Source organism: Cygnus atratus, chromosome 15 (genome assembly GCF_013377495.2).
Source record: "Cygnus atratus isolate AKBS03 ecotype Queensland, Australia chromosome 15, CAtr_DNAZoo_HiC_assembly, whole genome shotgun sequence".
Classification (NCBI taxonomy): Eukaryota; Metazoa; Chordata; class Aves; order Anseriformes; family Anatidae; genus Cygnus; species Cygnus atratus.
Window position 1 is genome coordinate 6,773,182 of NC_066376.1, and position 20,178 is coordinate 6,793,359.

Here is a 20,178-nt window from a genome sequence, read left to right on the forward strand (position 1 = left end):
CTGGGACTTGTAAAAACAGAAGGAGAAAAGAAAAAAGATGTTAAAAATGTCAGGAAAAATTTGAAGTTGGAACAGAACTGGCTTTAATCTCAGTTTCAGTCAAAATTGAGCTCACAAGATACAGTAGTATTTCTTCAAAGAGAACAAATGAACCTCAAAGATTTTCTAATGAATACCCTTTCTACACATTTGTACAAAGCAGCCTATAAAACTGGGAATGAGAGATGCCATTGTTAAAAACATACCACTGGACACTTTTCTCACAACTCTTACAACCAGATATCATTTTCTATTCGATTCTATTTGGCTTCTCCATAAGGAACTGTAAAAACCTCTCTGAAAACCCTGGCATCAATAGGAGTCCTGACACTGACTCTGCTGGAGCTGAATCTGCCCCTTCAAGAATAAAGCCCTGGGAGGAAAAAAAAAAAAGTGTGTTGGTTTTGTTGCTGAGCCAGCTATTTAACTCCACCAGCTAGCAGAAACAAAGGGAAACCAAATAAAACTATAAAGCACATGTTCTTTTTGGACAAATAAGCCAAGACCCTTTGAAATTTATGGCTCTACACCATCTCTACCTGCTAAGTTATACAAAAAGCTGTGGCTGCAGATATCAGCGATCACGTAAATAAATTTTATTATGCTCTACAATACTAATACGGTTAGACACACTAATCATGGGAGAAAGGGAGGTTGCTATTTTTTTCCTGTCCCATATGGTAATAATTTTGTATGATTGAACTATTATGAGCTAAATAAAACTACACATTAACTGTAAGATACATTGCAAATACATTAAATCTTCCCTGGAGTTTTAGCAAATATTCGCTTTTTCTATGAGGCATTTGGAATTAGCAAAGGAATCTACACTGGGCCATACGATTTATAAATAGATTTGGCTTCCTCTGCAATCCTTTATGGGCAATTATTTCAGAAATGAAGATGCAGAGCCACAGATAAATAAAATAATTGCAGCTGATCAGGCTTTATTTAGTGCTATCACATTTCCCCGACTGATACACTTCCCGCCTCTCATTTGCTCCACTACCCTGGATCGATGACCAGATGAAGAGTTGTCAGTTAATGTCAAACACTGAGCACAAAAGGTGCCAAAAGCAGATTCTGTTTTCCACATTTCCAAACCCTGTTTTTTTTTTCCAGAGCTGGCTTGCTCTCTGGATAAATTCAACGTGGAATTAGGAGGCTGGGAAAGGGCCGAGCAAGACCGATGAGTTCTGCAGGGTTTCAAGCGACTTGCCAGGGACTTGTTTTGCTGCCACTCTTCTTCAGAAATCACTGCTTAAAGTCTGGAGAACTGCCCTTCCACGAGCAGACACCTGGCTGTGTCAGGCAAGGGTTCCCATGGACTCCCCATTCTGCAGCTATCCTGCTCAAAAAGGGTATTCAGTTTGGAAGGTGCTGAATACAGCTGTGTATAGCAAAACCAGCTTTCCAGGTAAATTAAATGAATTGAAACCAAGTAAAGACTGGCCTCACACCTGCATATTACCCTCTGTGGACCTCACACCATTCAGTTTTCAGCACTTCAGATGCCAGACAGGGTAGGAAACACAGGTTTACCAGTTTTCCTTAGGATCAAGCTTGAAATCCTACTGATGCCAACTCTACTCTCCAAAACACTTTGGCGCAGTTCAGTTCAATAGAGATGTAACTCCTATGGCCTCCCCCAGCACTGAAGGGACAAACTCAGGCCCCAGTCTTCACAGAATCACAGAATCATGATGTTTCATGCTCCCCAAATTAAATTATTACTTTTTTTAATGACTCTTGCACCATCAGTGCTGATGGCCAGACTACACTTAGGAGACATGTGGCCCTGATCTATGACTCTCCTATAGCCTCCTGCCCTCAGAAGGCACAGCCAGCTTTGTGAAGCCTGGATCAGAACGGTACCCTGCAGAAAAGAGGGAGCACCAGAAGCAGCCTGGGAGGTGCCTAGGGACTTGGTAAGGTCTTACAAGAAGTCTTGTAGCTTTTCTTTTTTTCTTTTTCAGTTCAAGGCCACTTATTTCTGTATCAAGAAAGGATGCTACAAACACTTCCAAGAACTTCATCAACAACCATTCGTAAGCTGGTAAAAGAGGCCAATGGGACCAGATGCCAAAGGAGCTAGGAAGATTTACGCTAGCTGAGCATCTGGCTCCCTGCTCACTGCTACCAGAATGAAGACAAATGCTTGCAAACATAGTTATTCAACATCACTAATGTGCTCAGCGATGATCACCACAAACACAGCAGTGTTGCTGCTGTAAGGTGTGGTGCCTGGGAACACAGCTGCTGAATGTTCAAATGCTGCTTTTTCCAGATGTGTATTTAATGCAAAGATCGGTGAGAAAATAGGGTGTTGCTGCCCTTTGAATCAAGCAAAGGGAATGATTAAGATATCATCATCTTTTGTTGTTGCACTGGTGGATGGTGGTAATTGCTTCTATACAGGAAAGTGGCTATACATCTATTGTTATCCATCATCTTGCCAAGGCTGTGTATAGTACAGTAGAAGCAGTAAACTTTTGATTTAACCTCATTAGCATTCCTCGAATTACAATGTCATACCAATGATAAAGATTGAAATTATCTGCCTCTCAGCGAACGGAGAAGAAACAAATTTCACACTACGTAAAAAGCCACGGTAAAAACCATACTTCTTCCTAGTACTTAAAAGCTGCGCAAACCTGCTCAGTTGTTGGTTTGCCACGTGGGACAGGAGACAATTAGGAATTGTGCTTAAATGCATCAAACTTGCAAATGTAGGGGGATGGACCCATGGAGTAATAGATCATGGAGCAAATGATCTAAGGATTCAGAGCAGAGGGCTGGGAGGGGAAGATGCTGGAGTAGATGCTCTCTGATAGCACCTTCCCTCTGACTTGTATTATCTGTGTTTCCTCTGAACTCCCTCAGGGAATTGTGGTTCTACCAGGAACATGGAGAAATTTGTGTGGAATTTGGGAAATAACATGGAGGCATCTGGCTTTTGCATAAATGCCTTGGAAGCTCACAGGATTTCCGTGTGAATACCAGGACAAATGCACACAAGGTGAGTTCTTGCTCAAACTTGAGTTGAAGGAATTAGGGACCAATTATTTGTCCCTCCTGGCAGTCAAAATAAGATTAAATAAAATCTGTATTTGTCTGAGGTCAGTCTACAGCAAAATCTATAGTAAAATTGGGAATTTATCTCAGCTGCCAGCCAGCAGCTTACCCCCTGAGCTGTGTACCACACTATAGCTATAAGACAACACCAATACATACTTCAAACCACCCATTCTGAGTTAACTCTACTCTTTTATGGACCATCCTAGAGGAAATTAATGGATCTTCCCTACAGTGGCAACAAAAGAAGGAAATGAATTTATTATTCCAGTGGTACCCTTGACACAGATATTGAGTAGCTTCATTAAACATTTTGCAGCCCTGAGCGTCTTTGCTAAACCCTCTACAATGAGCACAGAGTCATTTTCCGTATTACAACACAAACATACAGGTCAGGATTCAGAACTCATTTACATCTGCTTTATATCTGAATAATCTCTCTGATCTCGGCGGAGTCTGGCCAGCCTCATACTGGTGCAAAATCAAGTCTGTATCATCCCAGTCCTTCCCCTTCTCTCTAGATTATCTTGCAGCATCACTCTCAAATTTCACAGTCAGCATAGCCACAGCCAAATGACTAATACAGCCTTTTAATACAAATAGCAATAAATCAATGGATTAAATTATAATTTATCACACAAATGCTATTTAGGTCTTCCCACAGCTATTCTGAACCATCTCTCATACCTGGTCACATTCCTTGGGGGCAAACTGACACTAGATAGAGTTCATGCCTGCAGAGTAAGTTTACATAAGAAAGAAATGCTGAAAACACCCTGTATTTATGATGGGAGATTTCACAGAGATCTGAATAACATTCCTGAGAAGACTGTAATGCATATAAGAAGCCTCCCCAGTATCTCTTTCAAAGACCAATCCAGCAGGGCAAGGTTTCACTACAGCCTGAAGCTCTACATCCAGCAGCAAACCTAGAGAACTAGCCACACCAACTGAGCAATACTAGAGCAAACTTCTAATGGCTTAGAAAATGACAACAGCATATTCCACCACAATTTCACATTACATTACAATACAGCCAGACATTTTTTCACTTACTTCATTGGTTTGAACAACGCCTGTCCATAATTCTGGAACGTCATGATCAGCTTCAGTTGGGTGCCTCCTGATTTCATTGCTGTGGGAAAAAACAAAACTGCTTTAAAATGCTACATATGGGTCTACTTACATTCAGCTTCCTTGAAACAAAACCACATATCTTTGCTCTGTATTAGATGCAGCATTGCAATATCTGAGCACCAAGCAGGGTAATACTAACTGGATAACAATTTTCAAAAATTATTCAGTGGGTGCAGAGTACATAGGAGGGCTTTGAGCTGATGACTAGGACTAAAAATGGATGTATGAACACCATAAGCACCATAAGCACCTTAACTGAACAACATGTCCAGAACAGCTCATTGGAGCCTTGTTTTCTCTATCTTCAACCGCTTTTAGACTTCCTGCTAACAAGGGACACACATTGGGAAAGGAAATAGGATGTCTTCAAAGACAACTGTGGCTGGGATTACAGTGAGACACGCAGCAGACATCCCCTTAATTAAAAGTATGAGCAGATACTAGAGCAATCTCTGATCTCTGCTGTGATTTTAATAATGACTGCTGAGCAGTAGAGATATGTAAATCCATCTCCTCTTTGTACAATGGAGATTTATCCAAGCCCATCCACTAACTTCCAGGGGATCCCAAGGTGGTTTGTACATGTGAACAGAGCTGTGCAGAGAGGGTCACTGGTTCATTTGGGAGGGCAGGAGAGGACACGTGGGGGTGGCAGGTGCCATCCACACCGTGCACCAATGGCTCTCTCTGCTCAAACACTGAATGTACTCCTTTCCCAGCTGGGAGCTAATGGGAATTTAAGACTGACATTCATTCATACCAATGTGTACAATTTGGACAATATCATGTTAACAGCCAGATTATAGTGTTTTTAAAGCCAGAGACTTTTTTTTTAATGTAAGAGTTCCTAAAATGCATTTTACTTGATGACAAGGTTACTAAAAGAGGTAAATATGTACTTTGGCAAACCAGCTGCTTTTTCACGATCTCAGTCAAAACTGCTTTGAATAAATGAAATGACCCACAGCCTGACTCTTTAATTCACTTCAGCCTTCGGAGAGCCATGTCAGTCCTGTCTGTGGGGATGAGTCAGTCCTTTCAAAATGCTTCCCATGAATGATCAGATAATCGATCCCTTTCTTTGCAGTTCTGACAAAACCTGTGTTGACTGGAGAACTACATGAATGTCAAGTTACCTTGCTCCGTAAATTTTGGCTTACAGCTGCCCTTGTTTCACCTATATAGCTTGTACATTTTCTTCCTCTAACCAACACCATTAGCCACACATCCTTTTTAATTACTCCTCACTGTGCTATATTACTGATAGGTCACCAGCTCTCTTTCAACCCTTGTAATCCATATTTTTGCAACAAAATACTATGCAAATCTGGTCAGTGTGATTCCAATTCCCCTAGAATAAAATCCCTCCTGCCTTGCTGTTTTGCTGACCCCTGCCTTCTCTTACATTACCAGTTTATCCCAAAGGAACAAATAAATAATTAGAAATTAAAGGGCATCAAATAACTTGTACTGAGCAGGTAAAGCAGAAGCGTGTGGTTTTCATGTATTAAACTCCCTCTCTTGTGCAGAGCAGGTCAGTTGATCTGCATCACAGGGAAGGACTTGGCTCCTTCTTCTACCTAGCCCAAAGCCTGAAGGCAATGAAAAGCAACAAGCCTCCAGACAAAAACATACATGTGCTGCCCTAGGACCATCGCAGCCTAGCCATTCACTCTGGAAATGCTCCTGATTGGTTTGAACAGCAAAATCCAGGTGGAACTGCCCTTTGCCTCATGCCCACATAGATCTACAGCCATGCCATGGACCTTTCCTGCCCAGCTGCTGCCAAAGGTGCAGAGTTTGCCTGGCTTTTTAAGGCGTAACCTGCACTTGCACCCCTGTTCATGTGGGATAGCTCCATATAGGTCAGCAATGTCAGTCCCAGTACCAAAGGGCAGATTTGTGTCAGGTGTAATGCTCCCCAGCTCCACCGATCTCAATAGAGCAGCTTGCAAACTGCTCACACCAACTGAAAACAATGTTGTTGTTTTTTTTCTTTTCTAAAATTTATACAATTTCTGCTTTTTGGTTCAATTATGAGGAGCTTAGGGCTTAGACCTTGACTCCTTCTATGCCTTCAGACATGTATGTCCAAAATGTAGCAAATATCCCGTAAGCCCATCAGAGAAAAGGGAAGGATAGAGACTATTTTGAGGTACAGCTAGGAAGCCAAGGCTTTGGGAAACCACAGCAATGCAAAGAAGAAAAAAGGATGTTCCAGCATGCCTATTTCTAAGCACAAAGCTTCAGATACATTAAGCTGACTGGTTTCTCAGCAAATTGAAGACACTCGACAGATAATGATTTTGTTAGCAGCCGAACTCAACAATGAGTATGTCATCACCGAGAAGGGAAATGTATGAAGAAGATTAACAATTCAGCATAATTCTTCCATGAGACACAAAGGCCTGGTTTCCTGTCAGAAAGAATTGAGCTGAAGTAAGACAAAAGCATCTCCCTGGTCTTTTAAGATCCATCTCATTGTACTGCCTTAACTGGTTGCAATAGTAGCCTCGATCAAACATGGTTTTTGCTGGGATGCTGTCCCCCTGCTGCTGCCAGGAGAAAACTTTGGGCCTCCCCGAAACAGAGGGTGACATCGGTGGGAGCGGCGCTGCATCATGCCTTGTGGCAGGGCATGCTGGCAGCCGTGTGCACCACAGACACCACCACACGCTGCTCAATGCCAGCTCAATGCCGGCTTCCCTCCACACGCTCCGGGCTCACACGCAGCTATTCCCACTTCAGCCAGTCGTTCTGTACTGCACATGTGCTGGGCAGGCTGGTGGGGATTCAAAGAGGCCCTCCAAGGCCAACACCTACTGCTGTACTCCCTGCACAGAAACACCTGGTGCTGGGCCCGCTGAACTCAAGAAGATCCTTCATGCATCACTAAATGACACAAACTGGGGAGTGGGGCCTGAGGAAGGCCACCAGCTGTCCAGGGTGCCCAGCTCCTTGGGGTGGCAGTGCTGGAGAAGAGCAGGTCTCTCTGGAGATGACTTACTCGGACTTCTAGGTCCGGTACACTCCTTGTTCCTTCGTGTTACATCTGTGTACTGGCTTCCCCCTCATTTTCTGAGCTGTATTCCTTTAGGATCTCCCCTTCCTGCTCAGACCTCAGTTAGACATGTCCCTCTGGCCACGATGGCCCAACAGCGGGAGCCCCGTCACCTCCCAGGCACTGAGGCTGGACAACATGGTTTGCTTATCTGGAGATGCCCTTGTGCTGTCACCTACTGCTCACATGAACACTTCTGAAGAATTTATAATACCCTGGAGCAGAACACACAATTTTCTGAAAAATTGGAAGACACTACACCATTGCAATCTGTCATGGCTACAATCAGCAGGCTTAGATATTTTTAAGAGGGCCTTACAATGTAATGCTGCTCTGACTCCAAAGGGAACCTTTAGTCATGCTCTGAATTTGTTTTTTGTTTAAGGTTTCTGAATAAACTGTAACATCACAGGTCACAAACAGCTCTGGGAAAGGAATAGAGGTACCTCAAATTCTCTCTTATACACCTCCTGGACATGCTGGCACAGCGTTAGAAACAAATCCCAATGCAACCATTATTTTTTATCTCCAGGCTACTCAAAGTCTCTCTTTTCCCCCCAAAGTAGAAAGCAAAAGAATGCAATGTTAACCTTTCCTGTTAACCCAGGGCAAGAGCTTGTGGATGTGATTAGAAATCTTCCTAACTTCAGAAGGCCTTGCAAAAAAATCCCTGAGATATCCTTTTGCTTCAGTGTCTGAGAGATTAGGGTCTTGTTCAAAGATCAGTGATATCGGTGAGATTCTTTCTGTTTTCTCTGATAGACTTTGGAACAAGCTTCTAAAAATCTCTTCTTCATTTACATCTAAAGAGCTTGTTGGCACAGTACATAGCATGTCTGCTCCTTCCCCCATCTTGTCCTCTCCTATTCCTTCTGAAAACTCATCAGTACACAACCTGAATTCCCCTTCCAATCCACAGATACCATCAATATAAAAGAAGTACTACCAATTGTCTCTCAAGCATGTTTTTATACCTGTATGCTAATTGAGTTCTAGCTCCCTCTTCCAAAGCATTTGGTACAAACTCTAGTAGAAACACAATGCTGCCCAAAGTGATTTGACCCAGAAGGACTTGGAATTGGAATTGATCTGGCTTTCCAGCTCCTCAGTTTTGCTGTAGTACTCTCATCTCTAGAATGTACGCTCTTCTGATGGACAGCAAAAGTCCCAACAGGACCTTTGAACCTTTTTTTTTTTTTGGTCAGAGTCCAACAAACATTTGAAAATGTATTTATTTATGCAACGCTAATGCCTGAGCAGTGAGGTCCAGTCAATGCCTGGGATGCACAAATGTCTGAAACAAAAGTTCAGATTCATTTTGGATTCCTATTTATAGACCAAGCTTAAATCTAGCATAAACATGTTGATTGGCTTTAACAAGCAATACTCTGCCCCAGGCTAGAGACATGGCCCCATACAAGCGGTAAAGAACAGATTTCAAAATAAATTCAAACTCTCATCATCTCTTAATTTGTTCTTGCTCAGCCAATTCTGCTAACTTGTTTTTAAAGACCTTTCTTGCTTTAGTCAAGATAGTATAGCCTTCTGGAGGGGAAGAGATCCGCGAAACCATTCAAAGACCTTGTTGTACATTTTAAGTCCCCTCCTTTCATCTGGAACTGTACATTTAATCAATCTGTTGACTCTTGGCAGATTCACTGTTTCCTTATACAGTAAATCAATGGTGCTACATTTCATTATGTTTTTCACACGTTCTCAGCAGCACTATTTTTTCTTTCCTTTGGATGAGATTTTTATAATTTCCTTTAGTACCAGAATTTAGGTTCAATATTTAGTGTCTTTTTTTTTCCTGACTTGAAGCAGAGTCCACCTTACTTAATTGCAGCATTTCTTCACTGCATGAATAATCTTGTGTGCTTGCTTTCTAATTACTGTCTGTACAAACTGAAGGCATTGCAGGCTCATAAATGAACTCAGTCAGGTAATGTTTCCAAACTTTTCCAACCAGAGAATTTAAAGAATCAAAAAATAAAACCCAACTAACTAAGCCCAGCAAACACAAAAGCCTGTTCTGCTCAACCGCAGTCCGACAGCACAGCGCTTCTGGACAGAAATACAAGAGAGATGAAGACCACACTGCCTCTACAATGCACCATGCCATATTCGTTGGTAAATTGCTGACAGTGCTGCCACAATTATGCACAGACATTTTGTAAATATGCAAGAAAACAGCTAACTATGGTTATTTATGCATGCAATAAACAGTTATGAAAGGCAAAGGAAATGTGCAGTTGCCTGTGCACATGCTTCTTCTGAAAACTGTTTCAGTGCTCAATGGAAAACAATTCTCTCTAGGCTCCTATTTATGGTGGGAGGAAATTTTCACTGAATTAAATCAAATTAAGAGCTATCCCTTTATGCTGCACAAAATGAATAGGAAATACTTATATTGATGCAGGGCACAGAACACATCCTCAGCTTAAAAGCTCTCGGTAACCCTGTCCTTTCCAAGGCCAGCTCTAGGTGTCACTGTGGGAGCTGAATGTGATACTCCTTCCCATCCTTGGATTTGTTCCATTTAAACTTCAACATCAAGAAAATGTCACCTTGGTGCTCCCTGCTCTTGGGAGTTGCTTCTGTCACTGTTTTCATTTTAAAACAACACTGCACATTACAGAGTCGCGTGAGCCGTTCTGATAGATGGTGCAGGATCAATCTGGTCACCACTCTCCCCCATAAATAATGCAAGCAGAGCAGAGGAATTATGACGTGGCTAAGAAAGCTGTTTAGCTGCAGTTTGGATCTAATTACTGAAGGTATCAAAAACCCACACAGCAAATCACCTAATTCTATTAGAGCCACAGCAAATCTGAACAGTGGGAAAAGACTGGACAAAGCAATATCCTGTTTCATGTAATGCATGTAAGCCTGTATATTTAATTGTCCTGCTTGCAAAAAGAAGCCTGAAGATTCGGTGTTATGAAGATTCCCATTTATTTTGTACTTCTAACCTAGAATATTTGCAGCTACCCTGAAAAAAAGAAACAGAAAGCACAGAAAGCAAAACAATAAAAATTGACCCTGCAGAAAGAAAAAAAAAACAATAACCAGACAAACTGGAAAATATGTAGAAATATGCAAAAGACTGTAAAAGTCCTATAAATGTCCTTTGGTCAAATATATTACTCTTTATTAATCAGCTTGCATGCTTTCGAATCCCTGCTGTGGCTCTGCAGTAAAGCTGAAAAATGGCAGATGTTATTTAAAAGCATATATTTTTAAACACCCAAAGAATTTGTAACATGAAGGAAAAGATGCTGCACTGTGTATTAAAAAAAAAAAAAAGATTTTTTTTATTACAAGATGCTCTTTCTTGCTTTGCAACCTGACTGAAAGCCCCTGAAATCCCACAGAGTCAGGCTGTGGATACTATCAGCTAAACTCAGATCCTGACATCTTTACATGGGCAGAAGTCCCGTTCCACCTCCATCTACTTAATTTTAGACTAGGACTTCTGTCCAGGAATCATTCCCTGACAGTTCCCACTGTGACTGATACCTATATCAAAAGTACTTCGTATTTTAGCTTATGGAAATAATACTGAATCACTGGTAGAAACCATAGCTCTGTGTTTTTGTGCTAGCAGTATAAGAGGCCCTAAATTGTTCAAACACTAGCAAAGAGACAATCCCGTAGGAAATCATTGTTAACAATCATCAGTCTTCCTCTGTGGGCCTGTGGCCCTTTCCCTCTGTTGATCTCAAAGCTCTATCAAAATCATAATTAATGAAAACCTCACGACACATCTACATGACACATTAGGTGAAATCATGGCCCCAGGGAAGTCAATGAACAAAAGTTCACTTACATCACTGCGGTCAGGATTTCACTCCTATTTCTTATTATAACAATTTTGATGCCAGGTTAACTGAAGCATAGAGGGGTTAAGCAACATGCCCAGAAGCTCAGATCAAGCAAAGAATGAGTACTAACTTATTATTTCTCATTCCTATCTCCCTTCTCCCACCAGCTTGTATGTCCCTACTTCAACCTTAACTGCTCACAGCTCTGCAGAAGGGACAGACCTCATGGCCCCAATGCTGCTGAGTCTGCTGCAAATGCTGCTCTCCTCCTGCGCAGCCAACACTGCTCAACTCCAAAGTGTATAAGAGGTAAAATGAGATTGATACACCTAGCAGCCATGCAGTCTGAAACGCCACTACAGCCCATGCATGTTGTGTACACCTCAATAGTTGAGCCAGAAGATGGTTTGGTCAAGCATCACCTCCGCGAGGACCTTAGGATAGGCTGGTCGCTTCCCTGGGGCTCTGCTGCACTCTGCGGCGGGCAGGGAAGGGCAGAGCCTGTGTCTCTTCCTCCTTTCTCTCAACGGACGTGCTCTAAGTGCAACGCTAACACACCTGCTGGGAAAAGCTGGCTCAGTCCCCATTCACATGGGTCACTAACACTCCAGGAATCATTAGGTGCGTCAAGGGGAAAATCAGACAGGCCATATCTGTCCCGTGCCCTCGCTGCACAGACTGCAGGAGCGCGGGCAGTGTGCTGCTACCTGCAGTGTCACGTCTGAGCCAGGGACGGGAAAATACATGGCTCAATCGCCACACCTGTGCTCCCTAATTAATCATTCCAATCCAGAGCTGTAGGAACAGAGAAGCCAGCACATGTTAATAAATGAGCCTGTGTTTGTCCTCTTTCATGAGCCCAGATGTCCACTGGCCCCTTGCATCCAAGATGGGGGATGGTAGACGGGCACCGCGAACTGCTTTATCTGAAGCCTGGCAGAGCTCAGAGCTGAGCACAGCCAAGGAGCAGCTCGATTCACAGGGCAAAGGTCTCCCACGACATCCCGCCTTTCCCACCTACTCCAGCCAGGTCAGCCCACTCTTGATGACCAAGGAGCTCCCTTTTTCCTGCCCAGGAGCTGCTGAGATTTGCATGATGGAAAACGTAAACCTTTGGCCTGCTCGATGCTATTCTTGCAGGGACCATTTCCTGCTGAAGCCAGGGGAAATTTTGCCTTGCAGGGTTAAAGACCTGGTGACCTCATCCTGCGGCGGCAACGTACAATCAGCAGTTTTACAGAGCTCCTGCTATTTCATCCCTCTGAAAGGGACTTAGCAACTCTGTGGTCAGTACAAGAAACTCCATTTTCCCTGCGACTCGTGAAAACTGCTGGCTATGCTGCAGCTCTCTACCTCTACAAAACCACAGGGTGTGTGTTTGTTTAGCATCCCAGGGCTTTCGTTCAGGGCTGTGGGTTGTTTTTTTTCTGGCTCCCTGCGCAGCTACGCAGCTAAATTTGAAGAGACACACACTGTCATTAAACAGCCCTGGAGAAAAAAATAAACTCTGTCACCTTGTTTAACCGGAGCCAAAGGTTGACAGAGGCATATCCCTGCTGTGGATTTACAAGCAGAACAGAGCTGAGCCATGCCCAGGGAGGCTGCAGCTCCGCTGAGCCGCAGAGCCCCGCGGCGCCGGATGCTCCCGCAGCCATCGCTGCAGGGCTGCAGGTCAGCCGCCTCCCTCCTTCCTCCAGACGCAGCCTTTTAAATAATGATCAGCTAAGAACACAGATCTAGTGCTGCTAGGATGCTATCTCCTTTTGGCCATCCTTTTTTTCATTATCCTTTTTTTTTTTTGTAATAGGGCACTCTCAGCCTTATAACTAAAAGATGTCTGAAATGAATGGGGTTTGCCTCACTGGCAGACTTTTCAATTATTCAGGTAATACAGAGCTGGCAATATCTCTTTATGTTTAACAAGGAAAATGAACGCAGAAGTCAGGAAGCAATGTTGCAGGCACACCAGAGAAAAGCCATACAAAATATTCATTAATATTCAAACAGCAATGAGATCCTGAACAACAAGCAAATAATCATAAAAATGATACATGTCCAAACATACCAACACTGGTTATCTTTTGGGAGACCAGGTCTTGTAGTAAAGCCTCAATTGCAGGATTATGTCTGGAATACAACTCATACCGATTAATGCCAATGTGGAATTTTAACCAGTTTGGGTAGGAGTCTATGGAGGTTTCTCCAGTTGGCAAAAATTCTTCATTATCTTCATTTTGCCTACCACCAAAAATAAACAAAAAAAAAGGAAAAAACATAAATGATGAGTAAGAAATAATGTTACAGTTTGCAACTGGCATCAAGAAATAAAGCTTCAGGAGGTGACAGCTTGGAAGGGCAGAGCCCTACGAGGTGGGAGAAGTCCCCAGCCTGTCGCTGTGCCCACTGCACGCCAGGAGCCCACTCCCACCCAGGGCCAGGGTGGCCGGATCTTCACCTCTGCTCCTCATGCCTGATTTAATGCCCACGAAAGTCAGGAGGAAAATTCGGAGTGACATCACTGAGTGCTAGCAGAGGCCCTTATATAGCCGAAACATGGAGCTGCAAGGTTTATATTGTATTTAGACTGCATTATGTACAAGCATCTTTTACAAGTTTGACCCAAAGGAAAGCATCATCCTGACCTTTTATTTAACAGGGAGCTGGGTCTGGAAGCTGACAGTGCAGCAGGAACTTGACCTGTTGTACCAAATGTTCGCACTCTCTCTCTCCTTCTTCTCTTTTTTAAACACAGAGAATGAGAAGAAATTGGATCACTCTGAACCAGTCACTAAAGAAAAACTCTGGGTGGTTTTGCCCCTTCCTTAGGAGTAAGATATTATTACAGAAAAGGATGGTTAGGCTGACTTTTAACTCCTACATTTCATGTTAGTTCTGTGAACTTTGGCTGCAGCCAACGAAAACAGGCACAAGAGGCAGCTGCATTGTGCAGGCCAGAGATATTTTCACTCTTCACCTATTTGACACAGTCACATATCTTCCATCCAGAGGTCCTCTGTGGTTTTAGTCATCTCCAGATGTTCATTCTTTTGTGACTTTTTTTTCCCTTTTTTCTCAGAGTAACCAGAACTTCTTCAGGTATTTCACTTCACAGTCACTTCTGATTATGAAGTGGAATGGGCCTGGACCATTCACACGCGTATGGGACAGAAATCAGAAATATTTATCCTCCCTTTCTGAGGATTTAGATCATGCTGGCTGCTCTGCGGCTTTACAGAGCTTTTGTATGGTACAACGCAGCTGTTTAAACATTACAATGTCGGTGTGTTTGGAAGAGGGTGCTGTTGTATTAGACAAGCCTTTTGATTTTTCAGTCATTGAAATTTTGCAGCGTTCCTTACAAGCCAACAGGGCAAATGATTCACAGAGGCAACTCGGTGCTTTGAAGGCCGGAGAGCAGCGGAGGTGCCGGGACACTGGGAATTAATTGAGGATGAAAAATGTGGCACGGATCAGATCCTGAAGGCAGAAATACCTGCTAGGGTGGATGCCTTTGTGATACCAGACCTTGCTTTTGAGAAAAGTTAATATGCTGCTGCCTGGCCTCATTGCTAAGTCCCCGCACCTCTGAGTGGAGACTGGGAAGGTGCTGGAGCAGGAGGATCACCAAGAGCCTGACCCCGTTGTTATGCTGTTTTTCCAGCAGCATCTGCCTCAGGCTACAGCTGGACACAGGATATAGGGGCACAGGGACCCTCTGGTCCCAGCACTCCAGCCTTCTTTCTCTCCTGTGTTATATCCCGCATTTTGCTGCATTTTTTGGAGGAAAACAACCGGCCAACCCTATGTACGATTCTCTTCCCACTCTGCCACCGGTGACACCCAACTGCCTCCCCTCAGCCCCCCACTTCTTCCAAACCGCCCATCACCCCAATCCCCGAGCACAGCGGGCCGAGGACCAACCCTACAAACCCCAAGGCAGGGACCCACCGCCCCATTCCCACACCGACCCCAAGCCTCCCCCCACGGCGGGGGGGCACCCCGGGCCGGGTCCCCCGCCCCGTTACTCACCACTCGGGCTGTTCGGCCGCCCGCGGGTTGAACCTGATGTCGCTGTCGACATTGAAGAGGAGGTCGCCGTCGGCCAGCGGGGGCAGGGCGGCGCGGTAGAGCGGGTGCTGGAAGAGGGCGGCCAACGGGGCGGTGGCGGCGGCTGTGGAGGTGCCGGGGGGCGGCGGGCGCGGCGCCCCGGGAGCTATGAGGCGCCTCGGCCTCGCCGCCGCCGCCGTTCCCCCGCCGTCCGCCGCTTTCTCCGCCGCCTCCCGCGACTGCGAGGAGAGGTTGGAGGCCGGCTCGGCGCTGAAGTCCTGCAGGATCCGCAGCGTGTGCTTGCTGGGCCAACGCGGGGCGGCGCGGGGCGGCGGGGCGGCGGCGGCGGCGGGCGGCGGGCAGGAGCAAGCGGGGCGGCCTTCGGCCCCCCGGCGCTCCAGGCGCGGCAGCAGGTCGATCATGATGTGCATGGTGCAGGCGACGAGGAACACCATGAGGATCAGCAGCCGGAATTTGCGGACCAGGAGCATTTTCATGGCCGGGGATGAGGCTCTGGAATTAGCCGAGGAAGGGGGAGGGAGGGGAGGCTGCCGGGGTCTTTCGCGGAAAAAGGCCGGGCGGGCGTGGGGCTCGCAGCAACCCCCCCGGGGCCGCTTCGGTTTTCTCCCTTCGGGTCGGGCGGCGAGCGATCAAGTCCGTAAAGTTACCTCCATAGGCGCCGCGGAACGCACAGGCTAAAAACAATAGGTCCTCATGCCTCAGGAGCATCAAGAACTTAGGAGGGGGGAGAAAAAAAAAACAGGAAAAATAAAAATAATGATAAGAATAATTAAAAAAAAAAAAGTGCACCGGTCCGAGCCTTTAAAATCAATAGGAAAACAAAGCCGGCGGCGTTGCAATTTATAAAGCCATCTGTTCACGATTTCTCTCTCTTTTTATTACAGGGATCACAACAAATAGGGAAAACTGGTTCTTGAAGAGAAACTGGCATCTGACGCTAGCTCGGATTAAATAATAACAATAATAAAAAAAAAAAAACGGGGAGGGAAGGGGGAAGAATAATATTAAGAAAACCTGTACGGAAAGGCGACAGAAGAAAAAAAATCATCCATAATATTTGGCTGTGCAGGAAACGCTGACTCCCTTCCTTTGAATTTGACCAGTGATGCAGCAGAAGCACTCTCCCGCTCGCTCTCGCTCGCTCTCTTCTGTGAGACTGTTTAAGAACATTGGCTGGAAAATAATTTTCTTAGAGCGGCTCCAGTTTCTTCATCCATCGCGTCCAGTGTTTGGGAGAGATTAATATGTTCAACTGCGATCAAGTCTGGGTGGCTGCTGTATCCAAGCTGGGCTTTTGCTTTGGCTTTGATCGGTTTTTTTGGCCGCAAAACTGTCTGATGGCACAACTGCAACATAAAGGTTAAATATGGCACAGAAAAAAAAAAGGATTAGAGAAAAGAAACTAATAAATCAGTAGAGGTTCTTTTTAGCAAAGAGGTCCTGTCTTTGATCTCTGCTGGGTCTTACAGATCTGCCTTTTAGCGAGAAAGGAAGAAAGAAAGTGGGGGGGGGGGGGGGAGAGAGAAGGGAAGAGGGGGGGAGAGATCTTTGGCAGGTGCAGAGTGAAAACCTCTTTCAGCTACGCTGAATTCTGGAGACTGGTTGGACTAGTAGCTCTGCAGCTCCAGCTTTCAGTGGGTGTGTTAAATATTATGAGCGAGCCATGATTCCTGCCTTCCTCACGTCATAGTTAGGAGATTGGCTAAATAAACGCTACAGTGATAGTAACAGGAAAACCTCAACCAAAAGCGTTTTTTTTTTCTTTCTCCTCCTCTCCTCCCTCCTTCCCACCCCCCTTTTCATTCTACTGCAGCTCCAACTGGGGCAAGGAGAGGGCGTCTGTTCCACAAAGGTTTGCAAAATCATTAGAAAAAAAAAAGAATATAATAATAAAGCAGTGGCGGAGTGGGGAAGCTGCGTTAATAGTGTTGCAAAGTATTAGCACGGTCTGCTGCTGGAAGCAGCAATTTTGCTCCGTCATTGTCTGAGCTGCAGAGCGGGTGGGTGCCCACTCCCCCTTGCACCCAGCCCCTCGCCGTAGCAAGGTCAGAAGGGAAAGCTGTGCTCCGATTCCTCTGGAGGAGCAGTCTTTATTTTTTAATCCCAGATCCTGTGTGTTGTGATAATCCCAGGGTGTGCTGCAGGGTAATCTGCTTTCCTGCAGCTGTTAGCTGCCCCTGCAGCTCAGTGCCCAGGTGGCTAGTGGTGCTGGTGGCCCTGGGGCTAATGGGAGGTATTAATGGCTGTTGGAGGAAGGGACAAGTCGCTGCAGTGGTGTTCAGGTGATCAGGTAGGGGTGCTCAGGGGTGCTGATTTTGCCTTTGGGAGGGGGCCACCCTGGATTTGTGGTGCGTAGCAGGGCTCAAACGGTCATGAAGTGGGGACACAGTAGGAAAGAAAGGTATGGGGTTCTGCCCACCCTCCACCGCCTTTACACAGAATCATCTCAAATGCTGGCCCATTTTGCCCTGGTTTAACCAACATTAAAGTATTGCTTTCCCTCCAAAAAAGTATTTTTCACCCAGACTCCACTCAGCACTGTTCCCTCACTGCGAGCTTCTACAAAGCCTTGTGCCCTGCATACCACTGGAACACATCCGTGGGGTTACCGGATCGCTAAGTTCCACACAAGGGAAGTCAGTGCTTTTCCAAGGGAAAAAAAGACTCTGAGAAACAAAGATCCGATGGGGCCATGATCCTATGGATTTCTCTGTGCCTTCATGGGGGAACAAGAGCTATTGCTGTCCTGGGGGGAGCATTTTGGTGCCAAGGTTCAGATGCAGGCCTTTGATTCCCACCGAAGCCATTTTGTCACCCTGGAACTTTTAAGTACAAGCATATTTAGTGACAACAAATCACTTGGGTATGGAGCCTGAAGCAACACTTTTCATCCTTTTCTGCATTCTTAGCAAGGTTCACTCAGGAAAGAATATATATCAGGAAACCCACCACTACTCAAAGAGGGTATGGTATGTGATAGGAGTGCAGCATTAATGACATGTGGAAGAGGTGTGTTTTTTTTTTTTTTTAAACCTGCCAATGGCTACAGCTTTTCTCCTGCACAGCTTCTGGTGCTGTCACTTAGGGAAGTCAGCTGGGCTGAATTAGCAATGAAGCCCAAGGAAACAAAAGAAGGCAGGTGGGAGCCAACGTTTGGGCTCTGGGAAGTGGGGGTGGTGGTGGAGGAGAGCAGTCAAAGCAGGCCCTCTGGGAGGGGGTGGGTGTAGGCCATGTGTTTCTGTGTAGTTTGCTTGTAGTCCCTTTACTACAGCTTTTCTAACAGGTTCTGGGTGAGTTCCTTGCAGCTCTTCGTGGATCTCTGTAAGGTTAGAGAATACAGCACGTTACCTACTTTAGCGTGCCACAATAGGGTTTGTAGAGTATGTGCTGTAGCTACAGGGTTGGTGTTTTTTTTTTTTTTTTTTACTTTGTGTCTGGCCTACTAAATTTGAAGGCTGTGATATTAGAGGGGAGGTGGGCCTTAACAGATATGATGAAGTTGAAAAATACTTGTATTTTGAATACATCTGATATTTTGCAGCAACAAATTGCATCAGATGTCATAATTCTGCATGTGAGGTTTATATAATGAAAGTGGGATCAGCTTTGAAGTGTAATACAGAAAATTAAATGTAATTAGTTACAAGGCTTTCAAAAGGTGAAATGAAAGAGCAATATGGTGAGCAGGTAACTGATTCCTTGAAACTTGATTCTCATCAGAATGACCTTTAGTGAATATTGTTACCAAACCAAGTATGATTTCATCTAAAGTTTGCCTACTTGAGAACTGACTCCTGCTAACACTGTTCCATGGACTTTTTGTTCCTTGGGCCTTTCAAGCCTTACAGACCTATCTGGTGAGGGGAAGCTGTTTGTATTCCCTCTGCAACTGGACTTTTGTGGACAAGAGTTCCCTAGAGGTGCAAATAAAGGAGAGTTTCTTAACTCTGCACATTTTTAGGAGAACTAAGTCTCTCTTTTGCAAGATCATACTTACTGCTTTGGGCAATGTTTTCTATAGTGTAGATACTACCCATATGGTAGTCAAGTAAAGGTGTTGAAAAGAGTGTCACTGGCTGGAGATCTCTCCTTTCACAGGATCTGTAATGGAGTTATGGCTCCATGGCCATACAGCTAATTGCTTTAAGAGATGTCCTTCACGTCTGTTTCTGGCCTGCCTGGCTTCCTCAAAGTATTGGGCAATATCCTACAAGCTAATAAACTTGGGCTGCCTCCTGTGTGGATTTCTGTTCCCCGTGACAGTCTGGGTACTGGGTATTTTTCCCTAAGTTGCACAGCATCTTTCAGGCTTCAGTCTTTCCCAGCAGGGATGAGCAGATGCTGTTACCTGAATCAGATTTTTCTTTCGTCCTCTTGCTCAATGCAATACAACAATCTTTAAAGGAAAATAACATCAGATGATTCTTTGTTTCTCGACTTCAATATCTTCAAATGTCTTATTTCACAGATGACCATGTCAATATGTAAAGATGCGTGGGCATCTAAAGCAAACACAGACAGTGAACTTGTGGCGTTACCCTAAAGGAAGGGGCAACGTGTAATTCCCACTGATGTATTTTCTGAGCCTTTCATCCTTCTTTCTGGAGGCTGTTAATGATCAGCATCAGTAGAATACTACATTCCCTCTGTGTCTTTAAGCTGTGCTGGTTGGTGAGACAAGGGAATGAAGCCAAGGTACATCTAAATTTCTCCTCTTCTGTGTGGGCTCCATCCTTAGCACATCTCTCAATGCAATGAGGACACCAGCCTCCTTTTCTTACTGATCTTTCCCATGAATAGGTAGTGAGCAAGTCGTGCTCTTGCTCTGGAGGTAATATACCTTGGGTCTGAGTAAAGGGGTTCTTGCCTCTGTAATCCACTATTTGGGAGCTCAGAGTAAATGGGTCTCAAGTTTGTGTTCCTGTTGGTGGTCCTACAGGGCTGGTAGGGGTCCTGGTGTCTGTTTTGGAGCTG

At 44.9% G+C, this 20,178-nt stretch overlaps 1 protein-coding gene and 1 long non-coding RNA gene across 3 annotated transcripts in view; one reads left to right on the forward strand and one right to left on the reverse strand.

The window, feature by feature from the left end:
- FAM20C (FAM20C golgi associated secretory pathway kinase) overlaps positions 1 to 16,368 on the reverse strand; it is a 58,057-nt gene extending 41,689 nt beyond the window's left edge. Inside the window, exons 1-4 of the mRNA XM_035548882.2 lie at positions 16,219 to 16,368; positions 15,166 to 15,918; positions 13,202 to 13,374; positions 4,171 to 4,249 (exon numbers count right to left, since the gene is read on the reverse strand). Of these exons, the coding sequence (XP_035404775.1) occupies positions 4,171 to 4,249; positions 13,202 to 13,374; positions 15,166 to 15,680 (767 nt within the window). The 5' untranslated portion in view covers positions 15,681 to 15,918; positions 16,219 to 16,368. The remainder of the gene's footprint in view (positions 1 to 4,170; positions 4,250 to 13,201; positions 13,375 to 15,165; positions 15,919 to 16,218) is intronic.
- Positions 15,306 to 16,182, forward strand: LOC126913487 (uncharacterized). 2 transcript variants are annotated; one of them, XR_007708875.1, is made up of 2 exons: positions 15,306 to 15,434; positions 16,089 to 16,182. It is a non-coding gene; the product is annotated as an uncharacterized LOC126913487 (long non-coding RNA). The 2 variants fall into 2 exon arrangements; XR_007708876.1 differs by having other exon boundaries at positions 15,331 to 15,477.
- Positions 16,369 to 20,178: the final 3,810 nt, after the last annotated feature.